The following is a 26524-nucleotide window of genomic DNA, read 5'->3' on the forward strand; positions in this document are numbered from 1 at the left end:
AACAGACAAGTGTGCTCCTCCATTGTCCCTCAAGCTAGGAGTCTTTATGCTATCTCTGTTCCCTGGATTACCCCTAAAGGTGGAAATGCCTGGGTCTCTTAGATAAAACCTAATGTCCCCCCTCACCCCAAGGGAGTAAATGGGCAGGAGTACAAGTGTAACACACAGACAAAACAGGCAGGGAAACAAATAGAAATGAATTTCAAATCTTCTCCAGTAGGAAGCTTCACTGTTACAATTGAAACAAACACCTCAGCTCTGCTGAGACAAGCTCCTTTAACGTGGTCAGTTATAGTAAGAACTATATCCGGCATGGAGTAAAGCCAGAGGCAGGTAGATATAGCAGAAGGGAAAGATAGACTGCAGCTGAAGGCTAAGAGAATTCTCGGCCAGCATGGAAAGGGTTCTTAACCCCTTCAGCTAGAAGGGCAAGTACATCAGCGTGATAACAGTCAGAAAGCCTGCAATCTATTAAATGCTGAGAATTCCTGACCCCAGGTCCCCCAGAGGTGACATCAGGACGTGGCACACTCACGACACGAGGCCTCAAGTCGTTACACTATATTAGTTCTTCTGACCTTTACATTATCAGACTTCACTTATACAATATTCACTGTGTATATTGAATATTGTAAAGTATACCATCTTCAATAAGCCTCGGTACATACAATTAATGAGGGGACATCTCATAGACACCGGCTGATGTCCTATAGCTAATAATTACCGAAGCATGTAAAGATGTGCTATGTTATTTGTGGGCAAATAGATGATAAATAAATGATACGGTATCTGCAATCAATGCAATGTGCATCTCTTTCCTCCCTTCCGTGCCCATATACTGCCACTATCCTTTCCAAGTCTATGTATACCACAGCTAGCGCAGTGATGAACACAGCAGCCTGCCTCTCTTTCGATCTCTCTCTTTCTCTCCCCGTTTCCTCTCTTCTCTCTCGCTCTGTGTCCATCATGCAGAACATAAGGCAAGCAGCCACAGAGGCCTTTTGTCGCCTGGGTAAGTGCCTCTTTCCTCAGCCTTAGGATTTCAATAGGTTATTACTCCTTGCAGAAAACAATGATCCTTTTACATTTCCATTCTATGCAGCCGTGCACGGCTGGTGGAACAAGGCAGGTGTGCAGTGGAGTACTACTACTAGGGTGAGGCACGGGTATCCACCATTCCTAGGGTTAACCCTTTACACAAGCCCCTTTAATGCATCCCATACAGATATGCTGCAGGCCTGGGAGCACAGATAAGGACATAAACAACAGGGGGTGTAAATCTACTTTGGCATAATTGGGTGAGGATATTGCAGACATTCGCGATCTTCGCTATCTTGATCTTACTCATTTGTTGATGTACTAACGGCAATATCCAGTGCGATTCAGCTAAAGGTCATTAGTGATTATTACAAGATAAAGATATGTGTGAGCTTCATAATAAGATCCATGATGAATCAGCCATGCTGTAACAGGGTCCCTGCTCCGGCATAAAAAAACGTGTGATGCTTCTGTGCAATTGAATTAAAGTCCTCGAGGGGCTGGGAAGAAGCTGCCAAACTGAATTTTTGTCTCCAGGGTTCCTTGAGGTGACAGGCTTGTGTGTTCATCCATAATAACTCAGGGCCACACAGTGTGTAGGTCTCGGATATGACAAACATTGCTTGTGTAAGAGTAGACCTTTATTTCACATGTATCGCGTGTCCATTCAACTGTCCCAAGACTCCGAACTGTTATATGATCTTTACCTTATTTATAAACACATTAAAAATGACCTTTCATTGGATTTTTTTCATTGAAACTGAATATCTCCTCCAGTTGCCGCTGCTCCACTGATTTTGAAACAGTTTTTCTTTTTTTTGTGCCCCTTTGTAACAAAGTTATGACTCGTGGTCTTAATGATGCAAATATTCCCTTCAACAAAGTGGGCGCTTACCACAGAACTACCTTGCTCCTCTGAGGCTGGCCAATTTAATCACAGTCACACCAATACAAAACTTTCCTGCTCCTCTGAGGCTGGCCAATTTAATCACAGCCACTCCCACACAGAACTTCCCTGCTCCTTTGAGGCTGGCCAATTTAATCACAGCCACTCCCACACAGAACTTCCCTGCTTCTCTGAGGCTGGCCAATTTAATCACAGCCACTCCCACACAGAACTTCCCTGCTTCTCTGAGGCTGGCCAATTTAATCACAGCCACTCCCACACAGAACTTCCCTGCTTCTCTGAGGCTGGCCAATTTAATCACAGCCACTCCCACACAGAACTTCCCTGCTTCTCTGAGGCTGGCCAATTTAATCACAGCCACTCCCACACAGAACTTCCCTGCTCCTTTGAGGCTGGCCAATTTAATCACAGCCACTCCCACACAGAACTTCCCTGCTTCTCTGAGTCTGGCCAATTTAATCACAGCCACTCCCACACAGAACTTCCCTGCTTCTCTGAGGCTGGCCAATTTAATCACAGCCACAATCACACAGAACTTCCCTGCTCCTCTGAGGCTGGCCAATTTAATCACAGCCATGCCCACACAGAACTTCCCTGCTCCTCTGAGGCTGGCCAATTTAATCACAGCCATGCCCACACAGAACTTCCCTGCTCCTTTGAGGATGGCCAATTTAATCACAGCCATGCCCACACAGACCTTCCCTGCTCCTCTGAGGATGGCCAATTTAATCACTGCCATGCCCACACAGACCTTCCCTGCTTCTCTGAGGATGGCCAATTTAATCACAGCCATGCCCACACAGAACTTCCCTGCTTCTCTGAGTCTGGCCAATTTAATCAAAGCCACAATCACACAGAACTTCCCTGCTCCTCTGAGGCTGGCCAATTTAATCACAGCCACTCCCACACAGAACTTCCCTGCTCCTTTGAGGATGGCCAATTTAATCACAGCCATGCCCACACAGAACTTCCCTGCTCCTCTGAGGCTGGCCAATTTAATCACAGCCTTGCCCACACAGAACTTCCCTTCTCCTCTGCCTTGCCCATGCAGATGTTCTGTGGTATACGCCCACTTAGTTTAAGAGTAAATTTGCATAATTACTTCAGAGGACATAACTTTATAATGAAGGAGCACAGAAAAAATATAAATCACTGGAGTAGCACCAGCTGGATTAGGTATTCAGTTTAACCCCAACACCATCCCGCGAATTTTCTGTTTTTTTTTGTCCCCCTCCTTTTCTTCCAAGCGACATAACTTTTTTTATTTTTGTGTCAATATACCCATATGAGGGCTTGTTTTATTGCGGAATGAGTTGTACTTTTGAATGACACCATCCATTCTGTTACATACTGTACTGAAAAATAAGAAAAAACATTGCAAGTTAAATTGCAAAAAAAGTGCAATTCCACAATGGTTTTTGTTTCATTTATACTTAACATGTTCACTTTAAGGTAAAGCTGACCTGGTAATGTTATTACCCAGGTCAGTACGAGTTTGTAGATACCAAACATGTAGAGCTTTTTTATTTAAATGATGAATAAAAAATCTGAAATTTCTCAGAAAAAAGAATTGTGCTCTTGGCGCCATTTTCCAAGACCTGTACTGTTATCATTTTTTGGGATCTAGGGCTTAGTGATGGCTTATTTTTTGCGTCTTGAGCTGATGTTTTTAATTGTACTATTTTTGAATAGATGCAATGTTTTGATCGCCTCTAATTGCATTTTATTGCAATGTTGCAGCAATAAAAAAAAACACGTAATTTTAGTGTTTAAATTTTTTCTTGTTATGCCTTTACTGATCAAATTAATTTATTTTATAATTCAATAGTTTGGGAATTTCTGAAGGTGGCGATACTAAATATATGTTGTTGTTTCTTTGTATTATATTCAATGGGGCATAGGGGGGTGATAGGAACTTTTGTTTTGTTTTTTTTTCTCATAGTTTTAAAAACTTTTTTTTTTCACTTTAATTGTTTTTACTAGTCCTTTTAGGGGGCTTGAAGCTGAAATGTTCTGATCACTTGTGCTGTATAGAGTGATGCTTCCTCTGAAAAGCATAAATGCTGATCTCCTGTGAATGCTGGAGCTCACAGGAGCTACCGTATTTCCCCAAAAAATGGGAAATATGTGCTACGGCTTATTTTTAGGGTAGGGCTCATTTTTGGGGAAACACGTGTTGGGGTTAAATTTACACCCCAACCCCAGGAAAATCGCACTTACCAGACCCCGGACATTTGCATCACTCTCAGGTCCTCCTGTGATCCACAGCGGGTGCTCCCAGCAGGTCCTCGTATGTTCCACAGCGGAACACATCCCTTTGCTCTCACACCACACCTGATCACAGTACCATCACATACACACATCCGATTGCAGTAACATCACACACACAACCGCTGATACCATACTACTTCTGGTCGCAGGTGTACCTAGGACCATCGAGGACCTATGGTGTAACACATGAAGGAGGATTCCTCCACAGGTCATTGATGTGTTCCACTGCAGGTCCTCATGTTCCACAGCGTCCCAGATCTCCCTGTGGGTCGGAAGTAGTATGGTATCACCTAATGTGTGTGATGTTGCTATGATCAGATGTATGTGTGTGAGAGCGAAGGGATCCTGGACCCGATGTGTGTGTGAGCAGAACGGCGAGGGACCTGGCAGTGACACAAATTGCTGTGGGAGAGCTGATTCACCGTCAGCACCTTCCAGCTATAGCTGTTTGGGATCTGGTGAGTGCGATTATCTTCTCTCTTTTGGAGTGTTTGCTTTCCTTAATGAAGTGTTCTGCTGTATTCTTTACATTTTTTAGCTGCATGGACACTACATTATTGAATTGCAACTAGGTCTTATTTTCAGGTTAGGGCTTATATTTATTCTATTCACTAAAAAAGGCCGAATATTCCTGCTATGGCTTATTTTCGGGGTAGGGCTTATTTTTCAGGGAAACACATTACGTCATGACAGTGACAGGGGGTTATCAGCTGAACCCTTGCTGTCATGACAATCCATCAGCCCCCTACTATCACGTCAAAGGCCTGCCGTTGGGAGCGGGGAATGATGCGCTCCCCGCTGGTGAGTGTTAAATCTTGTATCAGCAATTAACAGCTGAATTTAACTGGTAACAGGCACAGGTGGATTTCCGTTCCACCCGTGCTTGTTAAATGCACATGTCGACTGATCAGATGAACCGACATGTGCAAGGAAAGATGTGGGCTCTGCGTGTGAGCCCATATCAAAGCAGGGAACATGAGCTGTTACGTACCAGTACGTCATAGGTCTTGGAGGGGTTAAATTTCATCTTTTTCTTTTTTAACTCTTTCATGTTTTTATGTTATAAGTTTATTAATGTTAACAATTGCGGTTTATACATTATATAGAATTTTATGTATAGTGTGCAATCTCTTTTTGAATTATACAGTTATTTTATGTTATTTTATATGTCATAAAAGGGTTGTCCAGCTTTATCATGACAGTCCGCATTACTGTCTTACACTGCAGATTTGTGAACCCTCACATCAGGAGCAGTGGGTGCTGTAAGGAGTCTCTGGTGGCAGTGGTGAGACCGCGCAGTCATGTAACTTCAAGTATGCAATCTGCATATTCCTGACCCCATTTCGAACCAGACATGTGCAGCCTCACTCAGGTCACTTGTATTGAGCGATGCCACACACATCTACTCAGAATAAGGATTGGAGTATACTTATCTTATACTTGCAGCCACATGACTACTCGTTCTTGCAGCCAAAACCAGAGAATCCTCACAGCGCGGGTGCAACACAATGTGAGGATCAACAACTATGCAGTCACACAGAGCACCTACAGACTGTCTTGAAAAACCTCGACAACCCCTTTAATAAAAACTTTGAATTAGAAAAAATCCAATTAAAGGTCATGTTTAAATGATTAACTCTAGTAATCCCACCCAGGGGTGTAATGATCATGGTTGCTGAGCATGCTATGGGGTCTCTACTGGAGGGGGGCCCATCGATGCCAGCACATATTTCAGTTGGATTTATACCCTTGGACACATATTCAGCTGAAATCTTTTGCAGCCCAGGGACCCCGTGTCTCCCTGCACCACAATACACACTGTCAGCCAATCAGAGGCTGCCAGCTGACGTCGGCATGCCTTCCACAAGTGGTGCATGGCAGTGACGCCATTTGCTAACTGTAGTGGGTGAACCAAAGTCAGCTGACGGCTTCTGCACTGGCTATAGAGGAGTACGATGCAAGTAGTGGGAGTGGAGAAATGTGTTGAAGGAGAACAGGGGATATTATTACTTGAAGATGCCCAGGATGGGTCACATTATTATAGAAAGGACAATGGACATTATTACTGGAAGGGTCTCAGGATGGAGAACTTTATACCAGGAATTGGCCCAGTTTGGGGGACATTATTATATGACGGGGCCAGGATCATGGACATTATTAAATAAAGTGATCAAGGATAGGGAATATTATAGTAAGGGGTCCAACATGTTGGACATTATTAATTTAAGGGGCCCAGGACATCCTTATAGAAATGGGCACATGATGGAGGATATTATACCAGTAAAGGTCCCAGGATGGAGGACATTAATACAGGAATGGGCCCAGGATGTGAGACATTAAATAAAGGGACCAGCATGGGGGACATTATTACATGTGTGCAAACACTCATGTCTTTATAGGACCTAGAACGCTATAAGAGCTCATACATCTGACCAACATGCAGGTGGCGGACCAGGTCCATATTTTTCACTGGGACCCATCGGACTCTAGTTTTGCCACTTGTCCCAGCAGTGTTCCCCTACATCTTCTGCCCACACATGCTGTAATTTCAGTATACTGCACCAGTTTACATGTTTGGATTCTATAGCAAACAGTATTCATCATAGATATCAAAATAAATATTTATACCAGAAGTTATGTAACTCATTTTGGAACAAGTTTAGCTTTCAAAGCCTTAATTTAGCCTTTTATTTGTATGCAAAAATTATGATTTAATGAGAAACATTATTGGAGCAATTTCCTAATGTAATCCTATTACTGTAAATTCATTTTAGTATAATGCGGCAATTGTAAATGCATCCTGTTACTACAGAGGTTGCTAAAACAATATAGTGAAAGGTTTAGGATTAGTATGACTCGTTGCATTGATGCAAATGAAGACCCTGCCTTTGGTCTAATATAGAATTGTGATATTAGTTATTTTTTTATTCTACCTATATGGCGCCTTTAATTCTCCAGTGCTTTACAGACATTATCACCAGTGTCCACTTTGGGGCTCATAATCTACATTCCCTATCAATATGTCTATGAAGTATGGGTAGAAACCAGGGGACACGGAGGAAGGGCATGCAAATATGGGGAGAACATACAAACTCCTTGCAGATGTTGTCCTTGGTGGGATTTGAACCCAGGGCTCCAGGGTTGCAAAGCTAGTTAGGATCATTGGTCTAAAATTTTCATCTGTAATACAAGTGCAGAAAGTTTGCTCAAATTATACTTGTTAGAAACTAGCACTAGTGGTATTTTAAAAACCTTCAGAAAGCAGGCTACTGCTTATGGTGCCCTGTATTATATGAGTATAGTGTGAGCAATTCAGCTCTATTGACAAGTTGTGAAATAGCTTGAATATGAACAAGCAAATAAAAATCATGACAAAAACCCACAATTTTTCATCTATATTGTGGGATGCAAAACCTGAATGAAGAAATAAGACAGAAAAAGGATCAACGCCTTGAAAATGTAGTGCTGGAGGAGAACGTTATCAATACCATAGATGGCAAAAGATCAAATAAATCAATTTTGGAACATATCACGTCAGACATGTCACTGAAAGCAAGGATCACCAAGCTACTGTGCCGCCCCTGCAGCGGATTGAACTGCTCGGATCCGGGGGTACTGATTGCTCGTGGCTCGAGGGTCTCCAGACCTAGGGGCTAGGGGCCATACTCAAATGAAAAAGGGGATTATTTACAGGGGGTAGATATAGTTTGTGATGCCACCCGTGGTGTCCGGTAATTGGGAGTACCGCCACTGCCATTGGGAGTACCCGGGGTGATGGAGTGGGGAAGCAAGATGACGTTACCCTCCACGGGTAGGGGTAGGCCCTGGGACTCTGGATGGTGATGCGGGGGTGCAGTGCAGGGGTCAGTCGGATACTCACTCAGCCATGAAGCAGACGCTAACAACAGGGTAAACCAAGTCTCTGACTGCCACTGTCTCTTGAGGTGAGCTCGTCCGGGACCCGTCCCATGCAGCACTGTCTGGTGGTCTGTAACCTGCCTCCTGGCACACAATTTAGATTGTCCGTTGTGGCCTGGTAGCTTGGAGCTTTCCGGGCCCTGCTCCCCACTGTGGCTAAGTGAAGGAGCATGCTCTCAGGAGCTCACGCTTGGGATTTCAGTGGGCCGCTTGGTAGAAAAGCCCTATCTCCCTCGTTGCGCTAGTGCCCCCGATCTCTGAGCTTCGTGGCAACAGTCCATAAAGGCCCTGTCCTCTGCAGGTTAATTGCCGAGTCACCTGAAGCTTCTCCCCAACCTAGGGTCCGTGTACCCCGACGTGCCTTCGTTCCTGGACCGGTGATAGGACCAGGCTGCTGACTGTCCTCCTTGACGGGTTCCAGGCACCTAGCCTCAATCCCCTGCGACCGGGGGTCGGACTCCTCTAGGTCCAGACCACCGTCTGCAACAAAGTCTGCTTCTCCCCTGGGAGCTACAACTCCCAGCTTCCTCAGAGCTCCTCACAGCTTGAGGGTTACTACTCGACTGAACTGACACCTCACACTTCCCTGTATGACCCCTGGGTGGGCGGCCCTTTTCCTGCTTAAGCAGCCCACTGGGGTGCCTGACAGATGTGGTGCAAAGTGTATCTAGGATCTGTGAATGCTGGTGAAGGCAGTACTGCAGGTTAGTTTCCCAGAACCATGGGGGTTTGAGCCATGCACAGGGAGAGAGAGATTGTGCAGAACCCTGTGACGACCTGAATAGTCAAGGGCGTCACACTATGACTTACCTACGAGAATAGAGATGAGCAGACCTGTGGAAGTTCGGATTCTCCAGGTTCAGCCGCACTTTAGTTAACAGTTCGGTTCAGGACCTGACCCAAACTTGACTCGGACCCGAACCCCAAAGAACTCAATGTGGACTTTTGATGTTGTAAAATGGCTGAAAATGGTTGTATTAAGGACTAGAGGGCTAGAGAAGAAAGCAAAATGGGGCAATTGCCCTGAAAACATGTGGATATGGAATAAATAAAAAAAATTACATGGGCTTCCACTTATTTTTGATAACCAACGCAGGTAAAACAGACAGCTACATTTGCAACCCTCAGCTGTCAGCTTTACCTTGGCTGGTTATCAAAAAGAGAGGGAATTCAATGCCGTTTTTGAAAATTATTTAAATGAATAATATAAAAAAACAGCAGGGGCTCCACCCTATTTTTGATAAGCAGCAAAGGTAAAGCAGGGCTGGCAGTATCAAGCTGGGAAGGCCCATAGTTATTTGTCCCATCCCAGGCTAAAAATCTTTATTGTTCGCAACATCGTACATTCATCTTCTGCATGCAATAAAGCTTGTTGATTGGCTGCGCTGGGGGTTCATCGCTAGTTATACCACTGCATTTATGAAATCGTCAGCGCTGGTCAACTTATGTTTCTCGTGTTCTCTGACATCTGTGGATGAGATTTCATAAAATGTCACCCACATTGCAGGTACAATAATATGCAGCAGATTTTGTACCTGCAAAAATCCACTGTGTATGTCACTCATGATGAATGTTCCAACTTTTTTGTGTCTCTTTTCTTCTAATTTCAACAGTAGATATTAACGTATATTCTTTCTTAAGACTAATGCCTAGATAAGATTATCTTTTCCCACAGACAGTTCTTCTTTTTGTAAGTTTTGTCAGTTTAGATTTGAGATTTTTTAACTGATGAGTAACACAAAAACTCTACAAATATGCAGACATTAAAACTCACCAATAAAGGATAGTTAATCTGAAACGCTGCGTTATTTAGTTCCTAGGTTGTTCATTATCATTCTTAATATTACTGTATTTTTCGGTTTATAAGATGCACCAGATTATAAGACGCACCCCAAATTCAGAGCAAAAAAGGGTGAAAAAAATGGGGTTCATTTTATAATCTGGTGGTGTCTTACCGGAGGGGGCGGTAGCAGTGGTGGAGCAGGGTCACAGGAGGCAGGGGCGGTGGGTGTCCCAGAAGCTGTCATCTGTGCTAGTGCTGGGGCAGCTGTGTTGGGGCTGCAGCAGGGGCAGCTGTGCTAGTGCTGGGGAAGCTGTGCTGGGGCTTGGGCTGCGGCGGCGGCAGCGGGCGATGAGGGCCTCAAAGAAATGGCACCTGGAGTCAGCTCATATTAAGCTCTCGGCTCAATGGCCAGTCGAGATCTCATTTGCGTAAGCGCCACCTCCGGGTGCCATTTTCCTTAAGTCCGTTACTGCGAGATCAATGGGCCGGAGACGGCGCGTGTGCAGATGAGATCTAGATCCCGAGAGCTCCATTTACACACGTGCCGACTCCAGGCGCCATTATTTGAAGTCCTCACCGCCTGCCCCGGAGCACCAGCCCAGCCGCTGCAGCCCCAGCACCAGCCACTGCACAGCCGCCCTAGCACCAGCCGCCACACAGCTGTACCAGCCCCAGCACAGTCACCACAGCACCTGCACAGCCGCCGCAGACCCCACTCAGCTTTCCAAGCACCAGCAACGGCAGCAGCCGCAGCACCAGCCACCGCAGACCTGGCACAGTAACCACAGCACCCGCACAGGCACCACAGTACCAGCACTGCCACCGCAAACACTGCACAGCCGCCACAGAGCCCGCACAGCCACCACAGTACCTGCACAGCTGCCGTAGCACCAGCCCAACCACCGCAGCCCTTGCACAGCCGCAGCATTCCCCCAGTCTCCTGCAACCCCTCTCCATCCCTGGTAAGCTACATTTAGATTATAAGACGCATCCCTCACTTTCCTCTCAAATTTTTGGGAGGAAAAGTGCGTCATAATCTGAAAAATGTGGTACTTTTCCAACCAGGAAAGTACAAAGACCATTATCTATCAGTTGAACTAAATGCCAAAGGTGCATCTGTATCCAAAAACTTATTAGGCTAAGGACACACGGGCATTCAGCATTCGATGTCAGAGCATCGGATGCGTTATGCTAATGACCCTCGGCTCCATCTCTGCTGCGAGTGTAAACTGAGTGTCATTATACTGTGCTGCAGTGGTGCGATCGGAGGAGAGGGAGGGACTAATCTCCCCATCTCCTCCATTATCAGCTGATGCATATATCACACTGTACTCCTGTGTAACGCGAGTGCAGTGTGATGTTTCTCTCGCACCCATAGACTTCTATGGGTGCTAGTGAAAATGAATCGGATTCCACACACAGCATGCTGCGATTGTTTTCTCCGTCCGATTAGAGCTGAGAAAACCCCATAGCGTAATCTGGGTGCGGGAGGAAGCGATTTTTTATCACATTCCACTCACTCTTTTTTACTTGTCGTGTGTCCTTAGCCTAAAGCGGACTTTACACGCTGCGACATCGCTAGCAATTGCTAGCGATGTCGAGCGCAATAGTACCCGCCCCCGTCGTATGTGCGATATGTTGTGATCGTTGCGGTAGCGAACATTATCGCTACGGCAGCGTCACATGCACATACCTCCTCTGCGATGTTGCTCTGGCCGGTAAACCGCCTCCTTTCTAAGGGGGCGGTTAGTTCGGCGTCACCGCGACGTCACACGGCAGACGTCCAATAGAAGCCGAGGGGCGGAGATGAGCGGGATGTAACATCCCGCCCACCTCCTTCCTTCCGCATTGCCGATGGAGGCAGGTAAGGAGATGTTCATCGCGCCTGCGGTGTCACACATATCGATGTGTGCTGCCGCAGGAACGAGGAACAACATCATTAATAAGAAGAAAACGATTTTATGTTTCAGGACGACCTCTCCGCGGCAAACGATTTTGGCTGCTTTTGCGATCGTTTAAGGTCGCTCATAAGTGTCACACGCTGCGATATCGTTAATGACGCCGGATGTGCGTCACAAACACTGTGACCCCGACGATAATTCATTAACGATATCGTAGCGTGTAAAACCCACTTTACTCTCTAGATCTCTATGTTTGACACAATTGGATATGACAAGTAGACAATGTAATTAATGTTCAATGCATTTGTGTTAAATAATTATTTGTTTAATAAACAATCATGGCAGAATAGTAGGGCAATGTTCACACAATGCTATTTTTTTTAAAACCAAAATACATTTTCTGCTTATTTTACCCCAAATTTATATATTTTAAAATATTTTAAAATATTTATAAATGAAAAAAAAAGGATGAAACTGTAAGCCACATAGATTGGTTTCAGCTTTTCTTTTTTATATTCTAAAATAGCATATGTACCTAACATTTGTTGCAGTAAATAACAGTGGTTTTTATCCTCTTGAAGAAACCAGAGGGTTTGAAATGCGTAGACTGTAATAAACAATGTCATCCACACTTTGCTTGTTTTATACCTTTGGATTGCCAGCAGTGCGGATTATGTCCATTTCTTCCTGATTTTAAAACAAGCATATCTAACATACATTTATTGCTGTAAATAACAGCAGACTACACTTTACAAAAAGACAGCAACCAGTTTGCCCCAGAGAAAGCTGCAGGTATGTTACAGTATTACTATACGTTAAGTACAAAATGGGTCTTAAAATTATCAAAAATAAAAAAATCCAAAGGAAAAAAAACAACAAAAGAAATTAAATTTGGTACCAACTGTTCAGCTCTGTTCACAGTGTGTTCAGTATATATGTATATGCCAGACTATAAGCCTGGTTGTGTTCAACTATACGCTATTGACTTATTAAACTATATGGAAAGTGTGCAGTGAACTACTCTTTCCAATGCAGTTGAAAATGAAAGTTTCCTGATGCAGCCAGACATATGCCGAAGCCACACTCTATAGTCCACTAATATGTTGAGTGTACGCCAAGAGCATTTTCGGACATGTATACTAACCGGAGTCCCTGAGTGTTGAATGACATTTCCTCAAATAAAATATAGATCAAGTCATACAAACATATATATAATCTTTATTGTTTCCCAAGAGAAATAATGATATAATAAGCATAGTAAGGTCATGGTGCATTACCATTGATTGATGAGAAAGAACCTGTTTGTTGGGAGATTGGATGATTTATGCCACATAAAAATAATCAAAATACATAAAATGCCTTCCTTTTCATATTTTATCTCCTTATATCCTATTGGGTGTATATAAAAAATACACATTCTGTCCTACATACTTATAGCTCCTGATGAAGCCTCAGTGTGCAGCGATACACATTGGGCTCCCCTCCCACCTCCTCTTTTCTGAATATGGTTATTTCACATATGCTTTAATGACTATTGTTGACCCTCCGTTGGAGATGATGACACATTAGGGTTCAGTTTTTTCTTTATTTTTGTATCACATTTTTTTCTCATTTCCCATTGAAATGTTCACTCCTTGGAGGTTCACAGCACAATTTCATATGGATTGTGAATTGTTCACTACTTGTAGGGTTCCATTGATGTTGTTTTATTACATGTTGATTGTATTTATAATATCTTCTTATTTATTATTGGGTTTTATTGGGGTGTATCAGCATCTAGATCCAGAATTATTGTTTGGAGAACGTATTTGACCTTGCTGTTCATTATATTGTACATTGATATTTTTAGCTGTAGACACTGGAGGGTGAGAAGGGGATATACTGCCAATAACATGATTCTGTATGAGGACAGAGGAACAATTGTACTAAAGCACTACTCCAGCATATTTTTTTTTACTGTTGGAGTGGTGATTCTGATTTAACTTCCCTGCACTTAGTCTTACATTTCTCTGCTGCCGTCTTCACCTTCTGTCGCCAGCACTTCAGTTGGTCTTTAGCAGTTTGTGATCTTTCGTATATTTCCAATGTTTCATGGAGCGTACCAGAGATCACTTTAAAATGCAAGTCTATGAGAGACTCAATCTGGCTCTCATAGACTTGCATTGAGAGCTTGTGACCGTTATGTCTGACTTCCAGTAGTCAGAAGTTGTGGTCGTAAGATGGCGCAGCAGGACCAAAACAGTGCCGATATAAGGTGAAGACGCTGGTGGATAAGCATACTACTAGGGTCAGGGACCTATGATTAGAAACACTAACCACTCCAGTGCTAAAAAGAAAACACTGGAGTGGTGCTTTAAAAGGAATGTTACCAGGTTTTTGTTTAGTTCATCTGAGAGCAGCATAATGTAGGCAAAGAGACTCTTAATCCAATGATGTATCACTTAGTTTACTGGGTTCAGCAGTTGTGACACTGTCATAGCTTTTAGATTTAGCAATGCAGCAGAGATGAAATGCTGCCCCCACCCACACAAGGCTCTGTATATACAAAGAGTATATAGACAAAGAGGTGCTAATCAGAGGAAAAGGAGGCGTGGTCAGATTGATGTAGTCTGGCAATGTTAATCCTAGGTGATAAAACTTTCACTATAAATAAACCACATGATGCAGGGTAATAAATGACACATCATTGAACTCTGTGTTTCAGTGCATATTTAATGCTGTCTTCAGATTACATAGCAAAAACCTGCTGACAGATTCCTTTTAATGAGATTATCCAAGACGTTTGTTCTTTTTTCCTATGAGGCTAAGGACTTACTGGCTTACTACCTGCTTGATATGCCCTGTGTAATTTTCCTCCCAGCTCAGGTGTAAATTTTCATGTTTTATTTGACCTCAGATCAACAGAATAGTTCTTTGTCTTCCAGTCTGCTCTATTGACGGGGCATCACTCCACCAGTCTAATACTTTTGGCTCTGTGTATGATAAGCATTAAGGAAATATTTAAGGAAAAATAACCTTTTAATTCAGTGTTAAAGGGGTGGTTCACTACTCAGCATTAGTGGCCTGTAAAACTCATAGGAAAGGCTTTTCTCAAATACCTTGTGTAGTACGTTCTGCCTCTGAGCATCATCAGCTCATCCCCATCAAGTAACCCCCTCTGGGCTCTGTGACCCCTGAGATCCGGTGATGTCGGGTCAACTTCCAGTTGACCCGACATCACCGTGGCAGCCCCAGTCTTCCTGAGTGACTGGGCCTTGGGGGGACGTTTCACCGCTCATCACAGCCCAGTGTCTCCCTGCTCCCTCCTTCACTGCAGAGCGCTGTGAGCAGGAGCGATGCTGGGCTGTGATGAGCGTTGAAACTCCGCCCACAACCCAGTGACTCAGGAGGTCTGTAGGGTCCACATTATGGATATGCACATGTTTTTAATAATGTGTATGCGATGTTTCAATAAAGAAGAAGTCACGATTTTTTTAAAGAATATTTGGTGCTGGACTTTTCCTTTCTTCTCTGTTTATATGGTTGCCAAGCCTGGTCCGTGCACCTGTGGATCTGCTGAATTAGCGGTGAGCTCTCCCTCCCCTTTTCCCTAATTTTTGTCTATACGAATCAATGAAACTCTATGTGTGAGTGTGCTGTTCATTACAAAAATCAGACCGCACACGGATAAGTGACTGCAGCCTAAATCTGTGCCTATGTATAATGTAAACTGGTCCTGACATGGAAAAAAAGATTTAATGTAAATATAGAAAAATGTTATCGTAGGGAATAAAGATGCTACTTCTTGTCCAGAGACATAAAACAATCCAAAAAGTAGTTTTTAGCATTGCCACAGTGTTTGAAAAACCCTCCAAGGCAATTAATCTTTTAGCTAAATGTTGTTTTCGGGCCAATTATATGGGATTACAGCTTTAATGCACATTGTGGGTAAAATGCTTTGCATAAATTGAATTGAACGATCAGTGGAAATCTATTATAAGAGCCGTACTCCTGACAAGACAAATAAGCCTTCTGTCTCTCCCCGGCTCTGCTATTCTCAGTGCTATTCCCATGACAACCACAATAATACTACAGTTATGTAAAAGGAAGATGGAATGTAAAGTACATTGTGGAAACGCGTCCACATCACAAAGTATCGCTCGTTAGCTCTTCTGGATTATATGTTTTTCATTAAAGCAATTGTGATAGATACGACTCTGTTTAATACGTTGGAATGGAACATTATGTAATTAAGAAATTTTTATTTTTTTGTTATAGGTTTGAAACAAAAACATACAGGCTATGAAGAGGTAAGGATAATATGATGTCAGTCACGATAAACAAGCAATATTTGGGGCGTTTCGGTTGGATTCAGGTAGACCCCTAGGATGGATTAGGTTTTGTTCTTGCTGGTATCATGGCGTCCATTGATAAAAGCCCTGGCGAGATCTATCATAGAATCCACTCGGTAACCTATCAGGGAAGTCCGTTAAGGTTTCGATGGTTTTTACAGCAATTGACAAAAACCTCAGTGTGACAAAGCCTATGTATATCGTTTGAATTTCTTTTATGGATTGCCTGTATCTTTTTAAAATTTTAAAAGATGGTTCTGTGTGTTATACAATAGCATGATATACATATACTGTACCCGTATACAAAAAGGACTCACACAAGACAAGCATAAATCAAATATTACATCATGTTGTAAATATGTTAATATAGCTACTATACATGATTGTACAGGGGCGGACATATCATTGGTGTAGCCTGTGCAGCCGCACAGGGACCCAGGAGGGTAGGGGGCCATTTCTACCTCCAAAGCAGGTTATTGGGTTGCAAAGAGCCCATATATTGTTCTTGCACAGGGGCCTTTTTTTGTCTGGTCCACCGGTGTGGTGGTATCTCACATATGCCGGTGTCACACGAGACAATCTATCGTGCGATGCATCGTTGGGGTCACGGTTTTCGTGATGCACATCCGGCATCGTTTGCGACGTAGTTTCGTGTGACACCTCCGAGCGACGCTGAATCGGTTACAAATCGTGAGTCGTGTACACGTCGCTTATTTTTAAAACATTGTTTATTTTTCATGGCGCCAGTTGTTCATCGTACCCGGGGCATCACACATCGCTTCGTGTGACACCCCGGGAACGATGAACACAGCTTACCTGCGTCCCGCGGCACCCGCCGGCTATGCGGAAGGAAGGAGGTGGGCGGGATGTTTACGTCCCGCTCATCTCTGCCCCTCCGCTTCTATTGGCCGGCGGCTGTGTGACATCGCTGTGACGTTGAACGTCACTCCCCCTTCACGAAGAGGGTGTTCGCCGCCCACAGCGAGGTCGCTCAGCAGGTAAGTACGTGTGACGGTGGTTTAACGACTTTGTGCGACACGGGCAGCGATTTGCCTGTGACGCACAAATGACGGTGGTCGATTGTGAAATCGCATGATAGATTGTACCGTGTGATGCCCGCATTAGTTCTAAGTAATGGTACACTCCACTTTGTATAAGATTAGAGCCCACCATACAGTTTAGATAGCTGTGATTCCTCTGGCAGTGACTTTTTCCAATTCTTCCATACACAGGAGCGCCCACTCTGCGGAACGCTCCCGTGTTCTCTGTGAGAGAGGCGCTGCCAGACATCTTTGGAAGTGGCTTATAACTTACAAAACAAAAGCATTTGAAGTTTAAAATTGGACGTGCCGGATCCTTGTGTCCCCCAACGTCATCTATCAGGGGACAGTCTGGCAGCCCCCCACACATTTGACTGACATTCACATTACTCTAATGGGGGCCTTAAAGGGAATCTGTCAGTAGAATCATCCCTCCTAAGCTGTCTATATGAGCATGTAGGTTATAGAAACATAACTAACATGATATCCTGATATCTAGCATACAATGTCTAATTAAAGAGAAATCCACATTAATATGTAAATGAGTTGTTGAGATCTATGGGCTGGATACAGATCTCCTTGCGAGTCTGCCTATAGAGCTTATTTTAACTGAAAGCAGGCATCACCAGTGTGAGACATATATAGATTGACAGTCTGCTCTCCTGATCTACATGTCTCACACTGGTAACTCCCAGGGGCTATCCTTGTGACCGTGATTGGGCCCGGGGGTATAGGTGGCCTGCCAACACCAGCGCCTGTTTCAGTTGGATATACGTCTGAGGAGCTGTGAATATTCATGTTTTTTAATAGCAGCACATGTGACCACCCAGCAGCAGGCTTCCTGCAGTAGCAAGATGGTCACGTATGCCGCTATTAAAGAATATGGATATTCACTGCTCCCCACTCCCATAATCCCAGGCATTTGGAGCAGCAAATATGACAGCAGTTGATGGCAGTGTTAGTGGGCACGCATGTCATGTGCTGCTCTACTTACAGGCTGAGGTCAGTTGCCGGCATGACATAATTGGAGGAGGACATCACGGGAGCGGAGGGAAGGTGAGTATAATCAATTATTTTTTTTATTGTGTGTGGTGTGATGGAGATCATATGTACCAGGATGCGGTCATGATGGGGACATATACCAGGATGAAGACAAATACCAGGATGGGGCTATGATGGGGCCATATATACCAGGATGGGGCCATGATGGGGACATACATACCAGGATGGGGCCATATATATTAGGATATAGCCATGATGGGGGTCATAGACCAGGATGGGGCCATGACAAGGACATATGCTAGGATTGGGCCATGATGGGGACATATACCAGGATCGGGACATATTTACCATGATGTGGGACATATTTACCTAGAAGTGGCCCAGGATGGGATTAGAAATACAAAAGTAATTCACCTTTGTTAACAATCTTTTGATTTGTCAGTGCCTCAGAGGAAAGTATCGAGGAGTCTGTGTGACCTGACATCTTCACTTTTTCTTGAAAGAGAGATCCCTAGTGCACTCCAATTGTGATAAAGATTAATACAACTGTAACGTACCAAAGGCCCGTGGGGTTTACTTTTTGGTACGTGTTGCTTCTCAAGGATCCTGAAAATACTTCCTTTAGAAGGTTGCTAAAACTACATGGTCACTTTAAATCCTTACAATGCTCATTGCTGTATGCACAACCATTATTATCAGTTTTCATAAAGATCCTGTTATGTCATTTTGTGGTCTAAGCCACACAAATGATTTTTAACTGTTGTTTTTTAGGTGATTAAATGTTTTACTCATTTGGTATCACTAGGTTTGTCTGAGAAGATCTATGCAAGAACATTTTGCTTAAAGGGAACCTGACCGGTCCCCCATGTCCTCCAATGCACTAGTATTTGTATATTCCTTTCTAAATATACTGCCTCACAGTCCCTTTATACTGTTTGGAACATAAATAGAGGTTTAAAAAAGTATTTTTACAGTCCATTTTTAATATGCTAATTTATTTTTGACTAGTTGATAGGGCGTTTATTAACCCAGGCTAGTTGTCCGATTCACCATGTTATCACTCCCCTGTGTGTGGTTTGCAAGATTCAGCGATGGTGGCCACCCTTTCCAAATATCGCGCATGCACCCGACTTTCTTTCTCACACAGACACATCATTGTGCCTCTGATGCCAGGTGTACGCTTCCCATTTTCAGAGGCACACATGTCCAGAAGTAGGAGGGCTGTTATGCTCGCCGGGAGAGCAGAGATTTTAGCAAACCCACTGGGCCACAGCACACAGAAAACCCTGAGGGGCTTGACTACGAACCTACACCTGGTCTTCTCTAGAGCTGCTGATGTTGAGGGTGTTACGCTGCAGGTGTGAGTCTTGGTGTCACTCAGGAAGACTGGTGCTGCAACGGCTGGCCTCTGTGATACAGGAGCGACAGTCACAGGTGGTAGGTGACAGCGGCAGCAGGTGTAGAGGTTCCGACTGGGATGTATGGATTGATGGACATATGGATGAGACAGCAGCAGCTGGTGAGGATACTCTGCAGCAGCGGGTGTAGACGTTCTGTCCGGGATGTATGGATGAATGAAAGTATGGATTAAGAGGACACTAGTCCTTTAAAAAAGGAGGCATGGCTGCGAGTGTGCCCTATGGGCAGAGGTCGGGAGCCTGCTAGGAGTACAGATGTTGCGGGCAGGGGGCTGCTGCTGCTTCTCTCTCTCGGGGGCCTGCCCGGATCCGGGTTTGCTGCTGCGGCTCGAGTGGTGACCGGACCCGGGCTCTCACGGCCGCCCGTCCTCACAACCGTCAGAAAGGGGATATTTACAGGGAGGTGTTGTGTCTGTGACACCACCCGTGGGTTGCGGTGAGGGATGGTGGCCCCGCCGCTGCCTGGTGATGGGGTGCCTGGGGCTGATGGAACGGTGCAGCAAGATGGGATCCCCTCCACGGGTAGGGAAGGTGTAGTCCCGGGGCCCTGTGTTGGGACACGGGAGTGATGGCTGCTGGAGGTGGCGCGCCGGGCTGGACTGGGCGACAATGGTGTACTCACAGTTCAGTAATTTCACACAAGTCCAATAGTAAACCAAGTTGCCAGTGACCGGCTGCTGTTGGAGGGTGCATTCGGGTCCCGCACCCAGGTTAATGAACAGGTGTCCCTTCCTCCTGCACTCTGTGTTTGTCTTTCCTTTTGGACGACTTCGCATGGAACGGAGAAGTCCACTTCTGGTTCTGTGTGTAGTTGGGAGCTGTGGCCCGCGAAAGCTGACTCTTGGGATCTCAGTGGGTTCTGACGGACACCTTATCCCCCGCGTTGGGCTTCCTTTTGGCTCTATCTGGGCAGTTAAAGGGACAAAGTCTGGAACTGTGTCCCCGGCTAGTTAATTGGAAAGGGGCTTTCAACCTTCCTCGCCCTAGGGTCCAGGCACCACGACTGTGCACGGGCTCCGGACCGGATTCCCGCTGTTGGCACCGGTGGGCTACAACCCTACCCCGGTCCACTTAAGGTTTCCCGCGACCGGATCTCCGTCACCTGTAGCCCTGTTCACTGTCAGCCACCTAGCTGGGTAGTCCAGGGGCTCCTACCCCTGATTACACTGCACACTTTGCTCCACTCACTTCAACTGTCAAAACTCACCTACTGTGTTCCCGCCCCTGACACCTCAGGACCCCTAGGTGCGCGTTCTCATCCGCCTGATCCCGCCTACTGGTGTGTCCTTATTATCATGAGGGAGTGGCTAGGGTTTAATGGCTGTGTGTTGTACCTGAGTGTGGGTTTCTGGTGGTAACAAGGAGGATGGACACTTTTGTGACTACCTGGTTTTTCCAGGGCGTCACACAGACACTCCGGAGGTCAGCAGCATGGGACGGGACCACCGCTGCAGGACGCCTGGACAGGTGATGAAACCGACGTCCTCGCTGGGGGAGGGGAGCAGGAGAGTGCGAGGAAGCTGGCATAGGCGTTACAAGGAGACCTGTTCCAGCGGCCGATCTTTGGCTTCAGCTATATATACTTTTTTCCTACAAGAAAATCGTACGACACACAGATTGTAAAAACTGATAGAAGGACTAAAAATGGATACAACACACTGAAATAAAATGTCTACATTTCACGTGTGAGATAAAAACGGAGTGTGAATGATGGCTGACCTGACTATATAAAAGTAGATCATTCCCAACTCTTGTACAAAGCATTGTGTGTAATACCTTCAATAGGCAAAAATATCTTGCACAAACAAGAAAAGACTGTGAAAAATATCTCTTTAGTTGGCATCAGAAAAGAAAGAATAAATCTAGAAGTACACATTGTAAATTACAGATATGGAAGGAGATTTGTTAAGCCTAATGGCCCTGAATTCTGGCCCAAACGGCACATGCATTACATTACGCTTCTGACTGCAACTGTACGGTTTGGTGGAGAAGGGATAATGATATAGACTTGATTTTCAGCATGTGGCTAAGGCCCCTTTGATCCAATAACGGAAAACATACTTCAGCATACAAGACATTTTGGACATATCCAGCTTCCAACGTTTTGGGAATAATTTGGAAAAGGTCCTTTTCAGATCCCTCATCAGTGCATAAAGCAAGGTCCATGAAGGCACGGTTGGGAGAGTTTGGTATGGAAGCAGTGGCGTAACTAGAGTTTGATGGGCCCTGATGCAAAGTTCGGACCTGGGCCCCCCCTCCACGTACACCAACACTTGGGGTACGGGACAATGACACTAACACTCGGGGTACAGGATAATGACGCTGACACTTGGCTTTTACCCTCAGCACCCAGATTTCCCATGATCTGAAATCCCTCTATCAGCACCCAGCTTTCCCATGTTCTGATATCCATCTTGTCCTCAGCACCCAGCTTCCCCATGCTCTGCTATACATCTGCTATACATCTTTCCCTCAGCACCCAGCTTTCCCATATCAAAGCATGGAAAAGCTGGGTGCTGAGGGAAAGAGTCCTTTTCCCATCCCATGCTTGTATCTTTGTCCCCTTATATATAGTTCTCCAAATACTATAATGGCCCCCACATAGCCTTCCATATTGTATAAAGGGTCCCATATAACCCTTCATATATTTGAATGCAGCTCCATAGTCCTCCATGTATTATAATGCATTTCCCATTGTTCTCCATGTATTATAATTCACCCCATAATTCTCCATATATTTTAATGCACCCCATAGTACTTCATATATTATACTGCACCACATAGTCCTCCATGTTTTATAATGTACCCCCATAGTCCATGTATAAGGTAGGCTCCATAGTCCTCCATATATTATAATGTAGCCCCCATAGTCCTATATGTATTTTAACGCAATCCCATAAAACTTCATATTGTATTATGCAGCCCCATACTCCTCCATGTATAATGCACCCCTATTATCCATGTATAAGGTGTCCTTCATGTTGTATAATGCATCCCCATAGACCTCTATGTATAATGCAGCCCCATAAACCTCCATGCATGTATAATGCAGCCCCCTAGACCTCCATGTATAATGCACCCCTATAGTCCATGTATAAGGTGTCCGTCATGTTGTATAATGCAGCCCCATAGACCTCCATGTATTATGCAGCCAGCCCCCCATGCTCCATGTATAATACAGCCAGCCCCCCATGCTCCATGTATAATACAGGCAGCTCCCCATGCTCCATGTATAATGCAGCCCCCCCATTGCTCCATGTATAATAAAGGCAGCCCCCCATGCTCCATGTATAATGCAGGCAGCCCCCCATGCGCCATGTATAATGCAGCCCCCCATGCTCCATGTATAATACAGGCATCTCCCCATGCTCCATGTATAATGCAGGCAGCCCCCCATGCCCCCTGTATAATGCAGGCAGCCCCCCATGCTCCATGTATAATGCAGGCAGCCCCCCATGCGCCATGTATAATGCAGACCCCATGCTCCATGTATAATACAGGGAGCTCCCCCATGCTCCATGTATAATGCAGGCAGCCCCCCATGCTCCATGTATAATACAGGCAGCCCCCCATGCTCCATGTATAATGCAGGCAGCGCTCCCACCGTGTATGAACTGACTTTTTAAAAAAAAACAAAGAAAAACAAACAAGTTCTTACTTCTCTCCTGTTCCCCTGCTGCTGCCGTCACGTCCTCCCGCCCTGCGCTCTGTGCTCTGAGCACAGCCGTCGCACAGGAGTGACGTCACCGCGCAGGCACAGGGGGAGAATGATTATGCGTGGAGCTGCACGGGCCACTCCATGCTTCATTGTTGTTGTGTGCGATGACAGGGGAGGGGGGCCTGATGCCACTGCTGCTGACACCAAGCAGGGGGGCCCAATGTCAGCGGCGGCACTGGGTCATATAGCGGCCGCGTGGTCTGTGCCAGAACTCTGACAGAAAGGAGCTGCTTGCTGATCTGCAGAGCGGGCCCCTAAGCTGTCGGGCCCGGTCGCAGTCACGACCTCTGCGACCGCGGTAGTTACGCCCCTGAATGGAAGAACTTTACTGGCCGCAGAAAGCCCTGACCTCAATCCCATCAAACATCTTTGTGATGAACTAGAACAAAGATTGTAAGCTAGGCAGTTTTCTTCCAACATCTATGTCTCACATCACAAATGTTGTTCTGGACAAAATCCTGTAGAAAGTCTTGTAGAAGAGTGGAAGCCGAGGACCATTTTCATGTTAATGCCTATTGATTTAGAATAGGATATCATAAAAGCCCCTGTAGGTGGAATGTGAAAGATTTCCGATACTTTTCTTCATATATTGTAGCTACAAAATAAAGATTCATGAAATATAAAATCTTGAGACTTTGGATATAAGTGGTCATCAAGTGGGTTGAATATTCTGCATATACAGTATATATATTTTCTTTGATAATTTATTGAAGGGATATGTGTCTCCTTTGTTATGAGCGTTGTCAAATACACATTGCCTCTATAGAAGCTTGCAATCTATAAGTAAAGCAGATACATTGGCGTGACATTGTAACCAGAAAACAGAGTATGTTTTTGGAATCCTAGAGAATGTGGGAAGGCAGTTTGAGTCATGGGTCTGTTTGCTGGAAGCTGGGGTGTCATGTGAGTCATGTGAATACAGCACTGGCAAGAAAGAATACAAGGCGGCAGAATGAATGTACGAGGAGCATAGAAGGTAATGGGTGAAGTGCTGTGTGTCAATGCTGTGTGCTGTGGATCGGGGAGAGATGTCCAAGAATATCAACAGGAAGAATGTTCTGGACATGAGAATTCTCCTAACTTGGAGGTATGTGAGATAACTGCATTTATTCAGCTACAGTATTGTGTATTCCTCAATGTGCCGACACGGGCTGTTCTACATGTATGTAATGGTAATGTCTAATTGGCCATGTGTACTCATAATCTTAAGTGCTACTCATCTTATTAATGTGGCAAAGTGTTTCCAATTATAGAAAAACCCTTGCCATCGCTGTGTGTCATCAAGTAATCATTTCTATCTGGGTTTACCATGTATATATATGTGTGTAATTAAAGGGAACCTGTTACCAGATTTGGGGCCTATAAGCTGCGACCACCACCACTGGGCTCTTAAAGACAGCATTCTAACATGCTGTATATAAGAGCCCAGGCCGCTGTGTAGAACGTAAAAATCACTTTATAATACTCACCTAAACGGGCGGTGCGGTGCAGATGGGTCAGATGGGTGTCTCCGTTCTCCAGGGGCGGCGCCTCCTCTTTCGTCCATCTTCGTCCTCCTTCTTCTGAAGTCGGGGTGCATGATGCGTCTACGTCTTAAACACGTGCCGGCATTGAGGTCTTGCGCAGGCGCACTATAATACTTTGATCTGCCCTGTTCCCCCGTGGTCCCCACATAGCTTTCTCATGAGCCAGATCAGACACCCCCATACTTTGCACTGACGAGGGGCAAGCACCCCGAAACACCGTGTCTGCAAATTGGGATTCTGATCTGGCTTATATATCCTGAGTCATATTTCAAAGGATTGTTGAAAATCCACTTGTGACTTTTAGGATCGCTACTTCCAATAGGTGGCGCTGTGCTAGAGTTTGTCTCCTTTACTGGAGAGACAATTTGAATATTTCCCAGAGGGGCATTGCAGCTATAAGTCCCCTTACCTGGCAGCCAGACTGGCTTGCAAAGTCTCCTTAAGGAGAATAGTGTTCCCCCGTGGTCCCCACATAGCTTTCTCATGAGCCAGATCAGACACCCCCATACTTTGCACTGACGAGGGGCAAGCACCCCGAAACACCGTGTCTGCAAATTGGGATTCTGATCTGGCTTATATATCCTGAGTCATATTTCAAAGGATTGTTGAAAATCCACTTGTGACTTTTAGGATCGCTACTTCCAATAGGTGGCGCTGTGCTAGAGTTTGTCTCCTTTACTGGAGAGACAATTTGAATATTTCCCAGAGGGGCATTGCAGCTATAAGTCCCCTTACCTGGCAGCCAGACTGGCTTGCAAAGTCTCCTTAAGGAGAATAGTGTTCCCCCGTGGTCCCCACATAGCTTTCTCATGAGCCAGATAAGACACCCCCATACTTTGCACTGACGAGGGGCAAGCACCCCGAAACACCGTGTCTGCAAATTGGGATTCTGATCTGGCTTATATATCCTGAGTCATATTTCAAAGGATTGTTGAAAATCCACTTGTGACTTTTAGGATCGCTACTTCCAATAGGTGGCGCTGTGCTAGAGTTTGTCTCCTTTACTGGAGAGACAATTTGAATATTTCCCAGAGGGGCATTGCAGCTATAAGTCCCCTTACCTGGCAGCCAGACTGGCTTGCAAAGTCTCCTTAAGGAGAATAGTGTTCCCCCGTGGTCCCCACATAGCTTTCTCATGAGCCAGATCAGACACCCCCATACTTTGCACTGACGAGGGGCAAGCACCCCGAAACACCGTGTCTGCAAATTGGGATTCTGATCTGGCTTATATATCCTGAGTCATATTTCAAAGGATTGTTGAAAATCCACTTGTGACTTTTAGGATCGCTACTTCCAATAGGTGGCGCTGTGCTAGAGTTTGTCTCCTTTACTGGAGAGACAATTTGAATATTTCCCAGAGGGGCATTGCAGCTATAAGTCCCCTTACCTGGCAGCCAGACTGGCTTGCAAAGTCTCCTTAAGGAGAATAGTGTTCCCCCGTGGTCCCCACATAGCTTTCTCATGAGCCAGATCAGACACCCCCATACTTTGCACTGACGAGGGGCAAGCACCCCGAAACACCGTGTCTGCAAATTGGGATTCTGATCTGGCTTATATATCCTGAGTCATATTTCAAAGGATTGTTGAAAATCCACTTGTGACTTTTAGGATCGCTACTTCCAATAGGTGGCGCTGTGCTAGAGTTTGTCTCCTTTACTGGAGAGACAATTT

General features: G+C 45.1%; 1 protein-coding gene across 2 annotated transcripts in view; it reads left to right on the forward strand.

The window, feature by feature from the left end:
- Positions 1 to 863: 863 nt before the first annotated feature.
- Positions 864 to 26524, forward strand: part of CDK15 (cyclin dependent kinase 15) — a 379934-nt gene continuing 354273 nt past the window's right edge. The window contains exons 1-2 of one of the 2 annotated variants that reach the window (XM_075317605.1): positions 864 to 1012; positions 16076 to 16107. In XM_075317605.1, the coding sequence (XP_075173720.1) occupies positions 886 to 1012; positions 16076 to 16107 (159 nt within the window). In that variant the 5' untranslated portion in view covers positions 864 to 885. Of the gene's footprint in view, positions 1013 to 16075; positions 16108 to 24268; positions 24415 to 26524 lie in introns of those variants that run through there. The other variant, XM_075317606.1, reaches the window with a different exon arrangement.

This window comes from Anomaloglossus baeobatrachus, chromosome 7, assembly GCF_048569485.1.
Source record: "Anomaloglossus baeobatrachus isolate aAnoBae1 chromosome 7, aAnoBae1.hap1, whole genome shotgun sequence".
In the NCBI taxonomy this organism is placed as follows: Eukaryota; Metazoa; Chordata; class Amphibia; order Anura; family Aromobatidae; genus Anomaloglossus; species Anomaloglossus baeobatrachus.